Source organism: Engystomops pustulosus, chromosome 3 (genome assembly GCF_040894005.1).
Source record: "Engystomops pustulosus chromosome 3, aEngPut4.maternal, whole genome shotgun sequence".
Classification (NCBI taxonomy): Eukaryota; Metazoa; Chordata; class Amphibia; order Anura; family Leptodactylidae; genus Engystomops; species Engystomops pustulosus.
In genome coordinates, this window is record NC_092413.1 from 207577404 (window position 1) to 207599778 (window position 22375).

Sequence of the window (22375 nt, forward strand, 5' to 3'; positions counted from 1 at the left end):
CAATGTATAGATAATTTATTTTGGGAGTCTAAAGCTGATTCATGAGATTTTATTAACTATTTCAAGGGGGACACAAACAAAATCATCAATTTTTATTTCACTCGTCGGGACCCGGGGCAGCGGCAGGAGGGATCGGATCCCCCGGTAAGCACACCGGGGGGAGTCCGATCCACGGGGGACACACTTGCACGCCGCGGTCAAGCATGACCGCGGCGTGTAAGGGGTTAAACACCCGGGATCGGAGTTTTTACGATCCTGGGTGTTAGTGCCGGGTCTGGGCTGTGATATCACAGACCGACACCGGCACTATAATAACCCGGTGTCCCGAAAACTTCTTCTGATGCGCCGCCGTAGAAAGGCGTACGCGTCAGAAGAAGTAACTTTAATGACCGCCGTAAAAAGCCGATACGGCTGTCATTAAGGGTTTAAAGATGACAGTGTCGGCTCTGCTGCATATTGGAGAAGCGTGAACTTTGTGCATCATTGCCAGTGTGGTCAAGTCACTTTTTGCGTTCCGTTATCATGGCGAGTTTCATCCCTTAATCACAGTAATACTCACTTGATAAAAGGCAACAGGTTAACAAGGCACAAAACCCGTGTTTCTAGTTTCTGAACACAATTGTTGAGGTCTAAATGCTTCTGCGTTTGGGAGTTCCTCTTCCCTGATGGGCTTGAATTGTAATTTTCAATGAATTGCAATGCCTTAATGAGGCCTGTAAGTGGCTCCATATGACCTGCTCAGCCAATACAATTGTACCCAGGGTTTCTTAAAGGGGTTCTCTAGGACCTACTTCTGCCAATTTCGTGACCCCCTTGGACATCACTTACTCTGACATCACAAGTGATTTCTTGAGGTCTGAGGAGACCAAGGATTGACTGGAACAAACCCCACATCTCTGGCCTGGTGCAGGTGCTGAAGATCAGAAGTGTTGGTGCTGGAACAGGGTAATTAGACATAGGCCATACAGTGGGCATGGAAATAATTCAAATTCTTTACAAATTTTCACTCTTTGTTTTTTTGCAACCAATTGTTAAGATCAAAAAGGTTATTTTTTTTTTTGCTCATGAAGATACACTCTGCACCCCATCCAGACAAAAAAAAAGAAGGAATGTAGATATTTTCGCTAATTTATTAAACAAGATAAAACAAAATATTACATGGTCATAAGTATTCACACCGTTTGCTGTGATACTCATATTTAACACACATTCTGTCCATTTCCCTCTGATCCTCCTTGAGATATATCTACTCTTTAACTGAAGTTTAACTGTGTTTAAACAGATTGGACTTGATTAGGAAAGGCGCACACCTGTCCTCACAGCTCACATTGCATGTCAAAGCACATGAGCCTGATGAGGTCTAATGAACTGCCTGAGGAGTTCAGAGACAGAATTTTGGTAAGGCACAGATATGGCCAAGGTTAGGAAAGGAATTTCTGCAGCATTCAAGGTTCCTAAGAGCTCAGTGGCCTCCATAATCCTTAAATAGAAGAATTTTGGGACAACCACAACTCTTCCTTGACCTGGCCGTCCTGCCAAACTGAGCAATTGTGGGAGAAGAACCTTGGTGAGAGAGGTAAAGAAGAATCCCAAGATCAGTATGGCTGAGCTCCAGAGGTGCAGTATGGAGATGGGCCTCTCCTCATTGCAAGACATATGAAAGCCGCACACAATGTGCAAAACAATTGAAGGATCCCAGACTATAAGAAACAAGATTCTCTGGCCTGTTGAGACAACTTTTTAGTGTTAATTCTAAGCGCTGGAGAAAATCAGGTGCCGCTGATCACCTGCCAAATACAATCCCAGCAGAGACACATGGTGAGGGCAGCATCAGGTTATGGGGGACAGGAACAGGACCACTGGGTGTAATGGAAGGAAAGATGAATGCGGCCAAGTACAGAGATATCTTGGGTGAGAACCTCTTCCAGATGCTCTGGACCCCAGACTGGGCCAAACCTTCCAACATGACAATGACCCTAAGCACAGCTAATAACACAGCTGAGGCTTCAGAACATCTCTGTGACCATTCCTGACTGGTTCAGCCAGAGCCCGGACCTAAACCCAATGGACAATCTCTGGAGAGACTTGAAAATGGTTTCCACCAACGTTCACCATCCAACCTGAGGGAACTAGAGAAAATCTGCAAGGAGGAGGCAGAGGATCCACAAATACAGGTGTGAGAAACTTCCCAAGAAGCCTCCTGGCTGTAATAGCTGAAAAGCTGCTTCTACTCAACACTGAGCAAAGGGGCTGAATACTCATCTGTTTTTTTTTTCTGTAAAGATTGGGCAGAGTGCAAATTAATAATCAAAACTTAATTATCAATAATCAAAACCTTTTTTGTTCTTACTGATTGGCTGCAATGAAACAAAGAGTAAACAATTGAAAGTGTGTATGTCTTAGTTTTTTTCTTTGTCAGATTTCTCAGCCTAAATAAAAAGTAAACAAGCCAAAATCCAGACATAAAAGGCGCAAATTTACACACGGAAGACAAATTACATCCATAGCGGATCCCTTAATGGTATTTCCTTAGCATATACATAGTCTTTCATGGTCTCCACATATTTGTTTGGGTTTATAAGCCATGATTTTACTTAAAAGTCTTCAAATTAATAATGAGAGTCCATAAAAGGTAAAAAAAAAAAAAAAATTAATATAGACAATGGGAAAACAAAATCATCTGCCCATATCAAAAATGGCCGTTACGCGATATGGTCACATGACAGCCGCGTAGCGTGCACCGGAAGTGTTTGTGTTCCCTGTTGTGGCGACGTCACGGATCACGGTTTCCTCTTCCGGTTCCTCAGGTGCACGGGTCTTGCTTGTTTTCCCGTCGTCTCCGGGAGTTTCCTTCAGAGAGCGGCCACCATGGCGATGCAAGCGGCGAAACGTGCGAATGTAAGTGTCACCGGGGGGTAGGAGAGCGCCGCCTGCTGTACCGGGGGTAATACAGCACATCACATACATGTAGATGCTTCTCTATGGCGGTGGTCTGTAATGCTACTGTAAGACTACATCTCCCAGCATGCCCTGGCAGCCTGTAGCGCTGTATAGAGAGGCAGTGCATGCTGGGAGTTGTAGTTCTACAATATATAAGGTTTCCCTCTCTATAAGCAATGCAGTGCTGCTCACATAGAGGGGTCCTGCCCATAGTCTCGTGTGAGAGCTGCGGACCCCCCCAGCCCATACTATATGGAGACTCAGGGGTTGTTGGGATTTTAAGGGGCTCACACATCATTCGTCCCAGTCTTGTATCACAGGCAGAGATCCCATGTATAAGGGATGTAACCCTCCAGACATTGATACCCCACGTCCTAAACAGATAATAATCAAGAACTCTGACAGCAAGATTACCCAGGTCAACATCTGCAAAGAGTTTGTATGTTCTCTCTGTGTTTGTGTGGGTTTCCTCCAGGTCCTCCGGTTTCCTCCCACACTCCAAAAACATACTGGTAGGTTGATTAGATTGTGAGCCCCATGGGGACAGGGACAAATTTGCCAAGCTCTGTGCAGTGCTGCGGAATCTGTGTGCGCTATATAAATAAAGGGATTATTATTATGAATTCTCATTAAAATTTGAGAGAGAAGAAGTTAAAGACGTCACATCTCCCAATGGTGTCCCATTTCTCTGAGAACTAGTCACAGACCCCCTGTCTCCCTGCCGGACTTCACCTTTAGAGCAAAGGGTTAAATCTTCTGGGGAATGGGGGTTCCACTTGTGGGCCCCAGTCTCTCAGTAGAATTGGGGTCCTGCTGCATCTAGTGGTAGAGATGTGATATACAATGGGTACATCACCGTTAGGCCTCCTGCCCGAGAGCCATGGTGAAACTCGTTGGTCAGGTTATGTGCAGAGTTTTTCATAGTTTTTTTCATTTCAAGTTCAGTCCCGAGTACAACAATACGTTATTTTATTTTTCTGTAGCTCTAATCCTCTATCATCGGTGTCACATTCTCTCTGCTGCTACCTGGAAACTGGCGCAGGAAAGATGAACACTCCACGATGCCTCCTAGTGCTGTCGTTTCTTTTTTTTCAGCACCAATAAACTTCAAAGGATATTTTTTTCCTTTGACTTTAATAATAAATAATAATAATTCCTTTATATAGCGCACACAGGTTACACAGCGCTGCACAGAACTTGTCACATCAGTCCCTGTCCCCATAGAGCTCACAATCTAATCATCCTACCAGTATGTATTGGAGTGTGGGAGGAAACCGGAGGACCTGGAGGAAACCCACGCAAACACAGAGAGAACATACAAACTCTTTGCAGATGCTGACCCTGGGACTTGAATCCAGGTCTCCGGCGCTGCAAGACTGTAATGCGACTCTTGTCAAAGTAGGACATGATTTATTTTGGAGGCATCATAACGGAGATGCTCAGTGAGAAATAAGACTGATGTGTAGAAAGGTCCTTTGAACTGTTATTTGTCAGGGTTTGGTGAGAGTCCAATGCAATGACTCATCGCTTTGGACTCGTACGAGAAAAAAAAACTTGTGGCCAAGGGGCCTTAAAGGGGAGCTCCAAAACTGAAAATAGTGAGAGCAGGGCCAGCGCGCTAATGGAGGCAGGAACGTTTATCAGCTTATCACTTAGGCTACATTCACACTAACGTATGGAGGACGTATATACGGCCGATATACGTCCTCCATACACGTCAATGGGCGCACGGCACCCTACGTGAGCAGTACGGGGCGGCACCGTACCGCTCCGTACCCGGAAAAAGATAGGACCTCTCCTATCTTTTGCCGTAATACGGCACCATGCCCCATAACTTCCTATGGAGAGGGGCGGGGGTGAGCTGCGCTCACCTCCTCCTCCTCTCCCCGTGCACTGCCGTTGCCCGCTACGGTACGGTACGGGCGGGCAACGGCAGTGTGAATGTAGCCTTACTCGGCTCAACAGGAGTCAGGAGGATCCAGTTCTCCCAGTAGGAAACATATAGTCCTGTGGTCTGAATTCCCTTTATAGGAAATCAAAATCCATCATGATAAACCAGTGACACTTACTCTATACAGACAGTCCCCGGGTTACATACAAGAGAGGGTCCATAGGAACTGTATATTTTATCACTGTAGCGCCAGACAAAATTCTTTTTTTTTTTTTTTTTGTCCCAGTGACAATTCGAATTCCAAAATTTTTTGCTGTAATTGGACCAAGGATTATCAATAAAGCTTCATTACAGACACCTTACAGCTGATCCCTGCAGCCCGGGACTAAAATAACATCCAGGGAGTCCCGTCTGTAAGCCGGGTGTCCTTAAGTAGGGGACTGCCTGTACTTCTGCTAGGTAAGGATGACCTGTAAGCCTGAGCTGACCCTGATCTTTTTACTTTCAGATTCGCTTACCCCCAGAGGTGAACCGCATCCTGTACATCAGGAACCTGCCCTATAAGATCACCGGAGAAGAGATGTACGACATATTCGGGAAATACGGCCCCATCCGGCAGATCAGAGTGTAAGTTGTGCTGTTATGGGATGAATACACGACCCCACGTACCCCTGAGAGCATGGAGGGGGAGACCACATAAAGGGGCTGTACAGGGTTATAAAACACAGCCATTTACTTCATTGGAGCTGATCTGCAGTACCACTTTCATCCTGTAGGCAGAGGTGGCGCTGCTCCTGGTAAAGGTTGGCTTTTTTTTTTCTAATCCTGAGAAAACTCTTTAAATGGGGTCACAGCTAATTGAAAGTCCTGCAGCAGTTTCACAGTCTCTGCTTGCTGCCAGCAAGTGAAACTAAAACAGTCTCCTGTTCCCTCAAATATTCTCTAGTTTATTTTCCCAAACAAACCCCCTCATGGTTATTTCATATAAAGCTCCCCTCACCCTTATGGATTCCTTAAGACTGTGCATATGTGGTCCCGGGTATGCTGGTGCCGGCCCTGTGCAGGGGTTACGCAGCCTCTTGATTGGGAGAACTTGTCTTGTAACTTCTGAGTTTTCGTTGGGTCATCAGTCATTTAAATGCAGGATTAATTTAACTTTTTGAAAGACCTGTAATAGATCCTCTGGGTTCTTATTCTCTAGTCACTTTCAGAGCTGCGCTCGTGTCTCTCTGCTGCCTCCTGCTGGTTCGCTGGTTGTAGAACGTGCTCTTCCTTGGTGCGTTGTGTGCAGTGATGTGTTGGCACGAGTTGTCAGTGGTCCCATTTATTGATTGCAGCTCTTGATGTGATTGGAGTATAACGTTTTCGCCGTAGCTAAGTCGTCTAGAAATTGGCTTCAAGTGTTGGGCATTTACAATGACTGGTTGGACTTTCCTCCAGATGTCACTGGATGACAGACCCCCTCCCCCCTCTCCCCAGTAGTCAGAAATTATGTCCCCATCACTGGGGGTGATATCTGCTTGTCCATATTATATAAAATTGTTATTGTATGTTATTATTCCAGTACTTGAGAATTTCACCCGTTTCTCCATGTTTTTCTGTCTCTTGCAGCGGGAACACCCCAGAGACCAGGGGAACAGCGTACGTGGTGTATGAAGACATCTTCGATGCCAAGAACGCCTGCGATCATCTCTCCGGCTTCAACGTGTGTAACCGATACCTGGTGGTTCTGTACTACAACGCAAACAGGGTAAGTGCACAGATTTCTATAAATCTCATTACCAACGAGAGCGTCCAGTCCGAGAATCTCACCCCGTGCACTTCTGAGATTTCCTGGAATGAAGGGGCGCACTGAGGTTCAGTCTTTGTAAAATCCTGCAGGAACGCAGAGCAAGCTTCTTGGGTTAAACTCGCTAAGGGGCAACGGGCTCTACTGTGTGTCTAGATATGGCTCCCATGAGGAGGAGGCGGCGGCCTTTGCACGTGGGGTCCCTCCTCTATAAGGCAGTAGTGGACATGACTTGTCCATGAATCATATAGTTGTCCAGGTGTTTGTCTGTCTAGCGTTCACATTGCTGAGACTGACTCTGGCTGCACTGAACTTGCTACATTATAATGATCTGCGACACATTTCAGAGGCAGATACATTCTCCCATTGGTTCTAGGAAATCAGATTTGGTCCTCTCAGCCCCTAATATTTTAACCACTATCAAAATACAAAAAAACTCTGTAACAGAAAATGGCGCCCAAATGTCCAAATTAGGATTGCACCCATACCAGAATTATGAGAACGATAAGATGCCCAGAGAAGTAACGCGATACTGATTATGTACTGATTATGATAATTTCAAGAACTTTCCAACGCCCCCTGCAGTTCCTCTTCTTTCTTCCGGTGTTCCAGCTCCCTCTGCGCTGTGGGCGGACACTATGACATCAGCCGCGGCAGCATAGTGTGTGCGTCCTCCATCGCACAGGGAAGTGGAGCATCGGAAGAAAGAAGAGGAACTGCAGGGGGCATCGGAAAGGTCAGTACAGAGGCGAGTGTAAGCTGAGTTTGGGTGTTTCAGCACATTTTTTGCTCTTAAAACCTCAGCTTATACTCGAGTATATACGGTATATAGATTTGGTTTCTCTGCACTGGTGCTGATCCAAAGAATAAAGGAGAGGTGTCATCTTGTCCGCACAAAATAAAGCCCATTAGAATATGGCACAAACGTGTTTTTTTTGCCTATTCTACCACAATTCCAGCTTCTCAGTACATGGCACAGAATATTAAATGGTTCCACTATAAAGTACAGTTTGTCTCTGCGATAATGAGGCTTGTGGAAGGACCGCAGGGAAAAACGGAAATGTAAAAAGTATTGGTCCTAATGTGGTTTAGCTGCAGCTACCATGTCTGGCCATTAGACAAAGGACGGGGCTGTTCTTCCCACTCCATTCTTTGTTGATGCAGCCTCCTCTTCCCTATAGCCTCCCCCTGCCCTATCATATCAGTAACATCTTCTACCCTCTACGTTTTCAGGCGTTCCAGAAGATGGACACCAAGAAGAAAGAGGAACAGCTCAAACTTCTGAAAGAGAAATACGGAATCAACACCGACCCCCCGAAATAACCGGATATTATTTTATTCTTTTTTTTATATACCTTGGATGTTGGACTTGTAATGTAAGGACTGGATATTTGTTTTGTCCCACTGCTCCCTGACGTCAGCGGCTTCCTATTTGGGGTCCCTCCCCCTCTGTGTGGATCCAGGGATGAGAGCAGCGTCGCCCCTGGATGTTATTCATAGATGGATAAAGTGACCAATAAAAACCAGTGATTTGTACCAGATCTTCTCATAATAATCTGAGGGAAAGTGTTTTTTTTTTTTTTAATTTATGTACATTTGGTTAAAAAACTGCCCTATGATTGTATCACCTGTGATGGGCAAATAGGAGTAGCTACAGCTGCTGGGGGGAGGTAGAGAGCAGCAGCATGAACCAATAAGCAGTTTGGGGAGTGTCCCAGACTACTGTACACTCTCTGTAGCTAAACTCTGATCACAGATCCAAACTCTTACTTTAAAGGAAATCTACCATTGAAATCCATCCTGATAAACCAGGGACATTACTCATAGATCCAGGAACCAGGACTGTGGTATCTTCTTATATTTATTATTTATGGCCTCCTTCCTGCTGATGAGCTGGAAGGGCTCCTCAGGGCCCCTCTTTGCTGTATATTCACAGGCTGTTACACTGTTTTGCACCTGCTTGATGTAATCTCATACTGTGGTAGGGAGAAGTGCTCCTGCACAGTCCTGGATCTATGATTCAGTTGGCTGTGAGCTCCCTGGGCTGGAACCACATATCCTGGTGAAGGAGCATCCCTCATCCCTCCCCTCTCCATAGAAAAACGGGAAGTCGCCTGACTTGGTGGTGGTGCGTTGAGACACAGGAGCTCATTTACTTGCCTGTAAAACTGAGTTCACGTTAAGTGCACTGTCCGACGATAATGCACTGTGCTGCGATTCACTAAGATCGTGCGCCCAATATCCTGCATGTGTCGCTTCCCCGCTCAGGTCCGCCAGAGTTCACCTTCTTCTTCCTGGTGCATGTAAGTGCTTGGGCTTGTGACACAATTTGAAAATCAATTTGAAAATCCCGCGCTCAGTCCGAATTAGTCGGATTGTCCAATTGCACCCCCCCCCCGATTTGTGTTGCATGAAAGCTGCGCCACAATCCGATCACGTGCGACACAATCCCAGCACGACACCTGTTAAATACCTGTCAAAGCCGCGCAAATCTCCCCCAAAAAAATGCAAAGTCAGACGAAAGTGCAGCACGCGACCCTTAGTAAAAAAAAAAAAAAAAAGCCCCCCTGTGTTCTCAGCGCATAGACCTCAGTAGGATCCCTCATCTGGTTTCAAATTGTGCATCCAGATCATGGCCCCCATAGTGTCCTCTGTTTATCATGCTTGATTTTGATAATAGATTTCCAGGGTTAGGTTTATACAAATAATTTTTACATTATTACTCCTCAGTGTCTTGTGCGGGGCGCTGTGACGTCACATGGGTGCAGGGTGTAGAAGGTGTGTGGTGCCTCAGTTTTCAGTGGCTGAGGGTCTCTGCAGGCCCTGCACAGGGTGTAATGAATCTGCTGTGGCCGGAGTGTTCCTGTAATAGGATTCAGAGTTTAGCCCGTTGGGACCTGTATGGGTATCCTTTAGGGTACATTCACACAAAACGTGTGCCCGCCCAGCTGTAGGTGCACTGGAGAGGAGGAGGGATGGGCGCTGCTCACCCCTCCCCCTCCTTCATAGAGCAGCGCAGGCCCGGAGCCGTAACATGGGGAAATATAAGACAAGTCCTATATTCTGCAGAGCACAGTCACCGTGTGGCGAGACCCCGTGTACCTCCGAATATCAGTCCCCATTACATTCCTGTGGATGAGGCCTTGGACCGTTTTTTAAACAGACTGAAAACGCGTGTGTTTTTGGATGTTTCCCTGCGTTTATCTGGTTTGAATCCATTTTTGTCATTTGTGCAATTTTGAGCAGCTGTGAATTTTGAAAACGTATTCGTATTAGCCAAACGCATTGGTAAGCAACGCACCAAGAACAATGTGAGGGCGCACCGTGTGACGGCACCCGAAGTATATGAGCAGAAGAGGCAATGATATGCTCTCACATTACATGGGGGGCAGCTGTGCCCATATCTAACCACCTCCTACCTGGGGCCTAATATTATGGGTCTCCACAGTCCGGATCTTACAGCCGATGCTTGTGCTACACTTTATTACATCATCTGAAGTTTTGAAGTTGGCCACTCAGTGGCGCCAAAGTCAGATATTTATGAAAAATAATGGCGCCCTCTTCCCAGCACGATGATCCAGCACGGATATTATGATAGTAAAAGTGATATTTGATGCGTCTCCTGTCTGGACAAGGCTGAACGTGTTTTCTATGGTAAATATCGACACCCGCTCCTTAAAATTAAATTACGTTGTTGGCGAAGGGGATTGGGGGGTGTCAATATCACTTCCAATTCAGTTCTATAGGATCTCTAGGAATCGCTTTATAGAGAGCTCCCTCTAGTGGCAGCTGTAGGCAATGTTTAACCCTTACCATACAAGGTATTTTCCCATTTTTGTATATCCTGTCAATAAACCTCACTTTAAAAAAAATAAAATCATAAGGTAACCCCTTTAACCAATGGACCACCCTGTACCTGCACAGACATTGGATATTAACCCATAACTACCCTAGACCACCAGGGGGAATTAATAGAAACCTTACATTATCTAGACTCCTAGAGATATTACAGGGTCAGTCACCCCACATCAGATTAAGTTGTCATCTGTACACAATTGGGGCACCCCTCACCCCTTTATAGGTCCTGGTGGAGATTTGAACTAATTTGCATTACGGTTACTTTTTATGCCCCACCCTCTTCACTAAGCCCCACCCACTTTTCAGAACAGTGGGAGACAAAAATGCTAATGAGTTGCATAATTATTTTTACTAGGTTTTAATTATAATTTTTTTTTTGTTCTGCTCAAACGTTACAACATTTATCACAAATGAGAAGATCATTAAAACCACGGGGAGCAGAAATGAGGCGTTTGTTGTGTAACGCTCCCCCCCCCCCCCACCGGTGTGAAATTGAAGCCTTCACCCTATTGTGCGGATGAGATGAAGCTGCGTACGTGTGATGGGATAATACAATGGGACGGTCGCCATGGTAACAGTGACTGACTTGTGGGGTGTTTACTTGCTATATTTAGTAATGTCTCTTATAAGCCTTTGTGCTACCAGGTGTTATCATGGGGGGGGGGGGGGTGAGTGTTTGTCACGTATCGATAAAGAACAATTTTTCAAAAGTTTTCAGCAGGGCCCATAGAAAGGAAGGATGTTCTGAAGGGCCCCAGTATCACCCCGTCTGTGAGTAGGGGGTGGGGATGACAACATGAGTGGGTGGTCCTGGTGGTATCCTACAATAAAAGATGTATAAAAACATGTGAGAACCCCTTTAAGGACTTCCACTCTCCCTCAGTCTCTTGACCATCAGAAAGAGGGAAAGATTTCTGCAGGATCAGTCTACACACAATTATCTCTTGTAGTCTGTTACCAGGGACACGCACAGGTCTACATGTCATCTGTATACAGGATAAAATATACTTGAACAAATGGATCAAGAAGACCAGTTATTTGATTGGTCCCCCAACCCGGTGACTACAAGAAACTGTGTAGTAGATCAGAGGAAAGTGCTTCTATCTCCACTTACTTTGGCTTTTCTCATCTCCCTCCTAATCAGCTTTTCACTCTTACCGCATTCCTTCTTACTAGCAAGAAGTCAGAAGCTCATAAAGGGTTAATATTACATAGCAGGTCAGGGGAGGGGTGGGGCAGTGAGTTACAACAGCTCGGTCTCCACCCACAGTGAATCACAACAGCTAGGTCTCCACCTACAGTGAGTAACAGCAGCTGGGTCTCCACCCACAGTGAGTCACAAAAGATTGGTCTCCACCCACAGTGAGTCACAACAGCTAGGTCTCCACCCACAGTGAGTAACAGCAGCTGGGTCTCCACCCACAATGAGTCACAACAGCTTGGTCTCCACCCACAGTGAGTCACAACAGCTAGGTCTCCACCCATAGTGAGTCACAACAGCTGGGTCTCCACCCACAGTGAGTAACAGCATCTGGGTCTCAACCCACAGTGAGTCACAACAGCTCGGTCTCCACCCACAGTGAGGCACAACAGCTAGGTCTCCGCCCACAGTGAGTAACAGCAGCTGGGTCTCCACCCACAGTGAGTCACAGCAGCTTGATCTCCACCCACAGTGAGTCACAACAGCTTGGTCTCCACCCACAGTGAGTCACAACAGCTAGGTCTCCACCCATAGTGAGTCACAACAGCCAGGTCTCCACTCACAGTGAGTCACAGCAGCTGGGTCTCCACCCATTGCGAGTCACAGCAGCTAGGTCTCCACCCACAGTGAGTCACAGCAGTTAGGTCTTGATCCACTAAGAGTCACAGCAGGTCTCCACCCACAGTGGAGAAAATTTAACAATGTGTCTAAGGTCCGCCAGACTCAAATATAAGTCTTTTCCAACACCAGATTCATCACTGTGATGATCATTTTTGGCGCAGTATAAGACTGTCAATTCTTACTTTAGGCCTTGTTTACGTTGGTCTTAACTGTGCAGCTGAATTGTTTTCCACAAAGACTATATCCTGTTGGCCACACCCTTTTCCCATGTTGTCACTCTCATTTTCCGAAGGTCACGTCCCTTAGTCGGACAAGTCTAAAAAGCCTTAAATAGTGATGGGAAGTCCGGCTCTTTTTAGTGAGCTGGACCCTTAGTCTCCTGAGGACAGTCCTTAGCCTGAATGGCTTCCTACTTAATGTAAAATTGGGAGCATCAGTCCAGTCAGTCAGCCCTCTCCACACCACTTTTATACCAGCTATGTGATCACACCCACAGTGATTCATAGCAGCTATGTCTCCACCCACAGTGATTCATACCAGCTGTCTCCACCCACAGTGATTCATACCAGCTGTCTCCACCCACAGTGATTCATAGCAGCTATGTCTCCACCCACAGTGATTCATAGCAGCCATGTCTCCATCCACAGTGATTCATACCAGCCATGTCTCCACCCATAGTGATTCATACCAACTATGTCTCCACCCCCAGTGATTCATAGCAGCCATGTCTCCATCCACAGTGATTCACAGCAGCTAGGTCTCCGCCCACATTGATTCATAGCAGCCATGCCTCCATCCACAGTGATTCATAGCAGCCATGTCTCCACCCACAGTGATTCATACTAGCTGTCTCCACCCACAATGATTCATACCAGCTGTCTCCACCCACAGTGATTCATACCAGCTATGTCTCCACCCACAGTGATTCATACCAGCCATGTCTCCACCCATAGTGATTCATACCAACTATGTCTCCACCCACAGTGATTCATAGCAGCCATGTCTCCATCCACAGTGATTCATAGCAGCTATGTCTCCACCCACAGTGAGTCACAGCAGCTCAGTCTCCACCCACAGGGAGGCACAACAGCTAGGTCTCCGCCCACAGTGAGTAACAGCAGCTGGGTCTCCACCCACAGCCATGTCTCCATCCACAGTGATTCATAGCAGCTATGTCTCCACCCACAGTGATTCATAGCAGCCATGTCTCCATCCACAGTGATTCACAGCAGCTAGGTCTCCACCCACATTGATTCATAGCAGCCATGCCTCCATCCACAGTGATTCATAGCAGCCATGTCTCCACCCACAGTGATTCATACCAGCTGTCTCCACCCACAGTGATTCATACCAGCTGTCTCCACCCACAGTGATTCATACCAGCTATGTCTCCATCCACAGTGATTCATACCAGCTATGTCTCCACCCACAGTGATTCATGGCAGCCATGTCTCCATCCACAGTGATTCATAGCAGCTATGTCTCCACCCATAGTGATTCATACCAACTATGTCTCCGCCCACAGTGATTCATAGCAGCCATGTCTCCATCCACAGTGATTCATAGCAGCCATGCCTCCATCCACGGTGATTCATAGCAGCCATGTCTCCACCCACAGTGATTCATAGCAGCTATGTCTCCACCCACAGTGATTCATAGCAGCTATGTCTCCACCCACAGGGATTCATAGCAGCCATGTCTCCATCCACAGTGATTCATACCAGCTATGTCTCCACCCACAGTGATTCATAGCAGCTAGGTCTCCACCCACAGTGATTCATAGCAGCCATGTCTCCATCCACAGTGATTCAGAGCAGCCATGTCTCCATCCACAGTGATTCATAGCAGCTATGTCTCCACCCACAGTGATTCATAGCAGCTATGTCTCCACCCACAGTGATTCATAGCAGCTATGTCTCCACCCACAGTGATTCATAGCAGCCATGTCTCCATCCACAGTGATTCAGAGCAGCCATGTCTCCATCCACAGTGATTCATAGCAGCTATGTCCCCACCCACAGTGATTCATAGCAGCTATGTCTCCACCCACAGGGATTCATAGCAGCCATGTCTCCATCCACAGTGATTCATACCAGCTATGTCTCCACCCACAGTGATTCATAGCAGCTAGGTCTCCATCCACAGTGATTCATAGCAGCCATGTCTCCACCCACAGTGATTCATAGCAGCTAGGTCTCCACCCACAGTGATTCATAGCAGCTAGGTCTCCACCCACAGTGATTCATAGCAGCCATGTCTCCACCCACAGTGAATCATAGCAGCTATGTCTCCACCCACAGTGATTCATAGCAGCCATGTCTCCACCCACAGTGATTCATAGCAGCTAGGTCTCCACCCACATTGATTCATAGCAGCTATGTCTCCACCCACAGTGATTCATAGCAGCTAGCTCTTTGACACTGCATAAATAAAAGATGTTACAAAGTGAAGATTACAAATATATAAGTAACATATGTATGTATATGCAGGAATTTCCAAAGCCATAGTTGAAAGGTTAGGTACTGTGACAAGGACAGAAGTCCCTCTTCTGGCAGAGTCCATCCCCCTGTGATATGGCAGCTGAGTGTGTCCCCACTGTACCCAGCACATGCTGAAAAGTGGTGAAAGCGGTTGAAAAGGTGTTCGATGATTGAAACAAAAAATTCCAAAATCATAGAAATCCAGAAGTTTGTGAACCTGACCTCACAGGGTTAACCAGAGAATATGATGATGGATGAAGGAGGGGGGATCTTATGGGAAAACACAAAGACTGTAAATGTCGCACGGCCGCGCGGAAGAAAAGAATAACATAACTATAATTATCTGTGCAGTACAGACAGTGGATGGCGGTGGGGGAGGGGGTGTTTGGTAATGACAATGGCTGCTACTAGTGGGGGGAGGGGGGGCGGCAGCCTGGATGCTGGAGGACGGAGTGACATGAAGGTGTGACAGCGGCTGCTCTATCATTACACCAAGGGGCCGCCGCTGACATTCACAGGACCCCATGTTATTATAGAGCACTGGTAGGAACAGCGGTCACTAAATACAGGTGTGGGAAGGAAATCACCTTGAAGTGGATTGATTGGCACCTTAGTGGACACTTTCAGAAAGGAAACTCTAAAAGGGGATGTATAAGACCCTGCACAGAATTGCTGACTTTGTGACATTCGTTTGCCAACCTAAAAAGTCTGCTGTATAAATCTGCCACATTTCTCATGCCACTCCATCCTGACAGACGATAACAGGTAAACATGGGATAAACCCTTTATAGGGGTTGTCCACTCTTACCTATACTTTACTCCCTAATGGGTAATCCCTGAATGTTCATCAAGTGATTCAGCAGTCCTGCTAATTACTTTAGTGGCAGATTCCTTGTTTACATGTCTGAGCTCTGATGAAGAGGAGGAGCTGTAGCAGGAGATTATGACTCATCCTGCTCCCTCCCCTCACTCTCCCAGTCTCTGTCAGTGAGGATGGACAATGAAAAGAGAAACACAGTGGGTGACGCCACAAGGATGGCCTTTATACATTTGTATATGTGCACAGAGCAGCATTTTGAGAACAGGGAAAAGCTGAAGCTCTCAAAGAAGGCAAAGACACAAGTACATATACAAGCAAAAAAAAAAAGTGGCCAACCCCTTTAAGGATGCAGATTTGTGTATTACCTGTCTCTCTCTACCAGCAGTCTGTAGACCAACAAGATGGATGAGGGTATCAGATTAGTGGAAGATCAGACTACACATAATGTTTTCTTGTAGTCTGTTTCCATGTAGACGGTACTGAGCTCAGCTTCTCCGGCTCCACCCAGTGGAGCCCTAACACTGCACTTGGGCTCTCTCCGAATCCTGAACTTATCCACTAAGTTATCCTAAAGTTTAGGTAAGCCCTAAGGTACATACAGTAGAACGAAGGGTGATCCAAGTCAAACTCCAATTGTATGAATAGGGCTATAAATACAGCTCTTTATCCCTTTAAATGGGGTGTGCCCATGAAAAAAGAAAGTTAATTTTAACCCCTTAGTGATGTTTTCACAATAAAGCTCATTTTTAACCCCTTACTTTACAATGTTACTTTGTTTTATTGCTGTTTTAGCGCCAATCACTCAGTGATGATCAGTGTAAAATTCCAGGGAGAGGGGACTCTCTGAGCAGACACTTCATTATTCTGTGAGATGCTGTGTGCTGACAATGTGGTCAGGTTATCAGGGTGCAAGGCTTATCTGCACTTTTATTTAGCTTCTTAACATTTTACTTGTATCTAACACATAGAAAAAGAGAGATTAGACAGATGAGAGATGATGAGATCCATGAGATGGATATAACAAACAATCACACTCTCAGCTCTGTTAATTCACCTATAAAACACCCAATGTCAGCTCTGCTATACACCTCCTTCCCCTGCTATAAAGATCTTATCTTGCCTGAGAGCACTGCAGTGTGCAGACAGGAGAAGCTATTTATGAGAAGAATCTGCCATGCCTGATCATATTCAGTTGATTTACAGTAGGATCCCAAAATTGTGTACACCAGGACTGATAGAGACGGGTTGGCCTTATATCTGTAAATTGAATCTTCTCTTCTTGGGAATACCTCATTAAGGACCAGGCCACTTTCATATTTTGAGTTTCCATTTTTCACTCCCCGTCTTTAAATATCCATTTTTTTTTCTTAATAAAGAGCTTTATGAGGGTTGGTTTTCTGTGTAACAAATTGTACTTCCTATAAATTTTCTTTATTACACTAATAACTTTTCCATACTACGGTGTACGGAGCTGTGTTAGGTGTCATATTTTGCAGGATGGGCCGACGTTTTCATTGCTACCATTTTGGGAACTGTTTGTCCTTATGAACAATTTGGGGGTCATTTACTAAGGGCCCGATTCGCGTTTTCCCGACGTGTTACCTGAATATTTCCGTTTTGCGCCGATTGTACCTGAATTGCCCCGGGATTTTGGCGCACGCGATCGGATTGTGGCGCATCGGCGCCGGCATGCACGCGACGGAAATCGGGGGGCGTGGCTGAACGAAAACCCGATGTATTCGGAAAAACCGCCGCATTTAAAAACGTTAAATGTGTCGCTCGGGACGCGCTTACCTGCACTCAGCCGGCCTCGTTCAGATGCTTTTCAGCGCAGCAGCACCACCTGGTGGACGGCGGAGGAACTACCTTATTAAATCCCGGCCGGACCCGAATCCAGCGCAGAGAACGCGCCGCTGGATCGCGAATGGACCGGGTAAGTAAATCTGCCCCTTTTTCTTCATTTTTTTATGTGTTGCAAAATGGCTAAAGAGGGGCATTTCAGACATTTTCTATTTTCCATCCATTTTGATAGATTAGAAATTTTGGAACACAGCGATACCAACATGTTCATAATTTTATTTGTTTATTTTATATCAGTTCTAGGGAAAGGGGGAAGTTTAGATTTTTTCTATTTCTTCACCTTTTTATTGCTTTTTAGGCCCCCAGGGTACTTTAACCCTAGGGAGTCTAATCGTCCCTACCGAATACAGTACTGCAGTGTTTGGAGAATTTGCTATGAATCTATAAAACCTTTGGTTTGAGTTGGACTGTTACTAGATTCTGCCGAATGATAGGTCCGGAAGGCTTCTAAAGACTCTATGCTGTTATGGGAATGGACCGTCACTCCCCAATGATATCATGGGGAGTGACGGTTCTACCCATAATGGTGGCGTCCACAGCTTTCCAGCACTAATTGTGGGTGTCCTCGGATAGCATTATGACATACATGTACGTCATAATATGTTATGGGGTTAATATATTTTCCAAGAATCTTGAAAACCACTTGATGGAAGGGGTTGGAGTGGGGAAAATAAACAAAACATGCTTACTCAACTCCACCTCCCGGGTCACTCTGCTACTTACATATTCCTGGCCTTCATATGGGGTCATTGGACCTGCTTCGCCCAAGGAGTGGAACACAGGACAACCAAGGAAGTGAAGTCTCAATGTCTGAGAAGGTACTCACTGGTAAAAATGGGTCCTATGACACCCCAGAATATCCAGGCAGATGTAAGCCCTAAAACCAGAAGTGCGGGAGCGAAGATGGAACCAGGAGCCGTAGTTTGGTAAGTGTACATCTGTGGATCCCTTGCTTTGCTGAAGCATTATTGTATCTCCATTATTCTGATGGTTTAGGACTGGATTCCTTTGGTCAACAAAAATCCTGGCACTATCTCTATTTCCTTCAGGTCATCTGGCTTGTAGGACATTTTTAGTGGACACTCCTGTATCATTGGATTGGGGCTCTTTGGGCCCATCCAAGAAAATAATCAATCTAGAACATTTCATCAATAAGGCCCTCTCGTAGGAGGATAGCGGTGGCTTGTGACTATCTCTAATCTCATGTCCAAATAAGCTTGTACTGGATATTTTGGGCTCATTACAATGAGCGTACTTGTGGATTAGATGCTAGTCTCCCCCTACATGCTGACTATACCAGGCCTTGTAGATGAAAGGGCAAACTGAATGGACTTGTTCCTCTGCCCAATGTGTAACTTGAAGTTCATACAACTCTTCGACACTTCTTTCCCATTACGTGCAATCTGTGATTTACCTTGGGGTGTATCTCTGACTCCCATAATGTGCTAAACCGCCCCAAAACGCACTAGTCTTTCATAAGCCATACTTTTCCACTGCTCCTATAACCATTTGTATACCAGAAGGAGGGAGAGTCAGCTCACCTAAAAGCCACCTGGCGTGTTGGAGCATGGACAACTCAGTTCCAAGTCCTCAACATAGAAGTACACTTAAAGGGGTATTCTCGTCTCGGCACTCACATTCAGTTTCATTAATCTGCCATATATAAACATTTCTTCAATTGGACGTTATTAAAAAAAATGTTCCTGTGTGAAGATAATTTCTCATAAATGTAGTCATGTTGTCCCTTAGAAACGAGATGGCTTCCTCGGATACGGCCACCTCTACTGGAGAGATTGCACAAAGAAACAAAAAGTTTTTGTATATGAAATGTCCGGGAGTTACTGCAGGTCCCACAGCCGTCCTGTGGTAATGATTGCTGAATCCTGGTGGTCCGGCAGGACTCTATAGCGCATGTCTGGCCACCGCTGCCAGAGTGTGACGTGGTCGTATCCGAGGAAGCTATCTGGTTTCTAAGGAACAACATGACTACATTTATGAGAAATTATCTTCACACAGGAACATTTTTTTTATTAACATCCAATTGAAGAAATGTTTACATAAGGCAAATGAATTTAATTAAATGTAAATGCCCTGATGGGAATACCCCTTTAAGTCCAGCTTCAGACAAGATCATGAAGAAGGAACTCTCCGAAACGCGTAGGCAATACCCCTGTGTGTGTCTGTGTGCTCCATATGTTCATGAAAATACATTTTCTACATTTTATAATCCATCCTGGACTGTTGTCTGAAGCTGGACTTAACGTGTACTTCTATAACCAGTAGAGGCTCCAAAAAAAATTCACAAAAACACACATACGAAGCAGCAATTGTTTTCTTAAAATTTATTCTTTTTTTGTAATATATATATATAGATCTGTATATACGTAGTTAATGGAGAGGCTCTCTTCAGATCAGCAGCAAGCAAGACTTACAGGACTGAGTGGGTGTGATACAGCAGGTAACCATTAGCTAATGCCCGATTGTGCGCAGAATGTGCTGAGAACTTCCCCCGAGCAGCTCCTTTCCTAAGTGGACTGTAAGGCAATGGGCTACTTTTATTATTATTTTTACTTTTGTAGTGTGAATTATGCCACATGCAAATCAAAGGCTTCAAGATCGGCCCGTAGGAGCTTTACAGACAGAAATTCCCCAAAAAAATTCTGCCCCTTTCCCACACGTTATGGAGGAAGCCATTGTGGTTGTTGAGCCAATGTTCACGGTTGAGCAGCAGTTTTCAATCATTGCACCCTGAGAAATGAAGTTGTGGCATTTGATCATCTAGTACATGGAGAGGCTTGGGGGTCCCCGTTTGTTCTACTTCTCCCTCTTAGTATTCAGAAAAACCCCCAGACCAAAGACCTTGGGATGGGACTGGGGCCGCCATAAAGGCAATAGAACATTAAAAAAACAAAAATTTCTGGTCTACTTGATAATTACCTGTATATACTCAAGTATAAGCTGACCCAAGTATAAGCCGGGGCCCATAATTTTACCACAAAAACCTGGAAGAACCTAGATTTTTTAACTCAAGTATAAGCCGAGGTTGGGTTTTCAGCACAGTTATTTGTGCTGAAAAACTAGGCTTATATTAGAGTACATATGGTAAAAGAGATTGTTTTTTAAATTTTTTTTAAATTTTCTTTAAATTATGTTGTGCCCGGTAAGGTAGATCCGCCCCGTATCTTTGTATGGGATTGAGTTGCAATTCCAAATACAAAAGGTTAATCGGAGTGGCAATGTTTTTGAAAAAAAAAATCAAACTTTTTTGGATTAAAATAAAGTTTATGGCCTGAATTTACATATTATAGTAACGGGAGCCCATGACGATTGCTCACCACACAAAATGGCTGCTTCCATTAACAACCCCAAAACCATGTACCCCGCTGGAAGGAAATGCTCAACAAAATGTACAACTTAGAGAGTGTTATAGCCAAAATATCAGACTTTTTTTTGTGGTTGTAGTAATTTTTTTTTTCTTCCCCCCCTTTTTGCTTGTCTTCTTTTCGAAATCAACAAAGTTTTTTAAACCTCAAGACAAAAAAAAAACCACAGACACCACTTTAGAAAATAAAATGACGATAACATCAATGAGCGCCCCCCATCTTCAGGAGGGGATTAATTCAATATCCTTTTTTTTTGTTTTTTTAATCTTGTCTACGTTTTTCTTTCTTATATCATAAAACTTTTGTTTCTTTTTATCTTTTTTTATACTGTGGGCTGAGGCCAAGATCTGGGAAGATACTTTGATGAATGTATAAAAAAAACAAACTAAATAGTTAAATAAAATAAAGATAAAGTAACATAGGTAGTTTACCTTAAGGCCCTTTAAAGAGGCAGTCCCTTTGGCAAATTTTCGGAGGCTTTTTTTTTTTTTAGTCTTCGATACAGTATTAAATTATAAAAATTACAGGTTTTTAATTCCAGACTATTTTGAAGCAAATTAGGCAATTTTATACAGCCAAAAATAAAATTTTTTTTTTAAAGAAAACATTTGGACTCAAAATTCCGTAAATTAAATTAAAAATTAGATTTTTTTGAAGACATTTTCCGCTCTATTACGCCATCTGATATTTAATTTTTTTGGGGGGGACTGCCTCTTTTAGCTGCCACGAATAGGACGACTTTAAGGATCAGCAGCAGATGGTTTTTAGTTCTGTTAGATAACCGGCCACACATGAGATGCATTCGTGTTTTGCGCATTTTGGTGATGAAAGCCCATGGTAGATGATTTTCCGGCTGATGAATGACACCACTAATAATATCACAAACCTACGGACTCTTTCTCGGCAGTGAAACGTTGTGTACAGTAACCTTGTGGAATGTATGTGATCTGGAAGGTCCTCGTATCTTGAGTATGAACCAGTTCTAAGAGCATCACTGATCTAGATGAAATGGATGAGATGAGAGATCAATGAGTTCTTCATATCTCAATGACCATGGTAAGAGCCTACCTGGATTCACTGTGAACAATTGACCTACATGAGAAGACCATCAATTCCGTAGTCCTGTCATAATCATGCCAGAGAAGAGTGCAATGGAAGCCAATGCAGTCTACTCTGTCAGTGCCATGGTTTAATGTGAAGACTTGTGTGGCCCCTTTCTGCTGAAGTGGCCCTATTCAATCTCAACGACGTCACCAGCGGTGAAGGTGATGGTGGTGGTGGAGGTGGTCAGTTAAAGGAAGAGGTGGATAATGGTTTTGGAGATCTTTTTGTCAGCCTGCCCTTATGTACGTTCACTCAATTTTTAGAAGCTCCACGTCAAAAACCAAGGTTGCGTTGGGAGGGATGACTCCGGGGTGTCCAGTGGCTCCATAAGCAACATCCGGTGTGCAAGTCAATTTTCCCCGTTGACCCAAACTCATCTGGAGAGAAAGACAGAAAATTGAAAACTGGATAAATGACGACTTACTATT

The 22375-nt window shown here is 44.9% G+C and overlaps 2 protein-coding genes across 2 annotated transcripts in view; one reads left to right on the plus strand and one right to left on the minus strand.

The window, feature by feature from the left end:
- Positions 1-2739: 2739 nt before the first annotated feature.
- On the plus strand, positions 2740-8161 carry SF3B6 (splicing factor 3b subunit 6). Its single transcript, XM_072139660.1, has 4 exons — positions 2740-2898; positions 5340-5458; positions 6443-6581; positions 7854-8161. The coding sequence occupies exons 1-4, from the start codon at positions 2869-2871 to the stop codon at positions 7941-7943; spliced, it is 378 nt and encodes a 125-aa protein (XP_071995761.1). The 5' UTR covers positions 2740-2868; the 3' UTR covers positions 7944-8161.
- Positions 8162-21650: 13489 nt separating this feature from the next.
- FKBP1B (FKBP prolyl isomerase 1B) overlaps positions 21651-22375 on the minus strand; it is a 38722-nt gene continuing 37997 nt past the window's right edge. Inside the window, exon 4 of the mRNA XM_072143682.1 lies at positions 21651-22324. Within this exon, the coding sequence (XP_071999783.1) occupies positions 22196-22324 (129 nt within the window). The 3' untranslated portion in view covers positions 21651-22195. The remainder of the gene's footprint in view (positions 22325-22375) is intronic.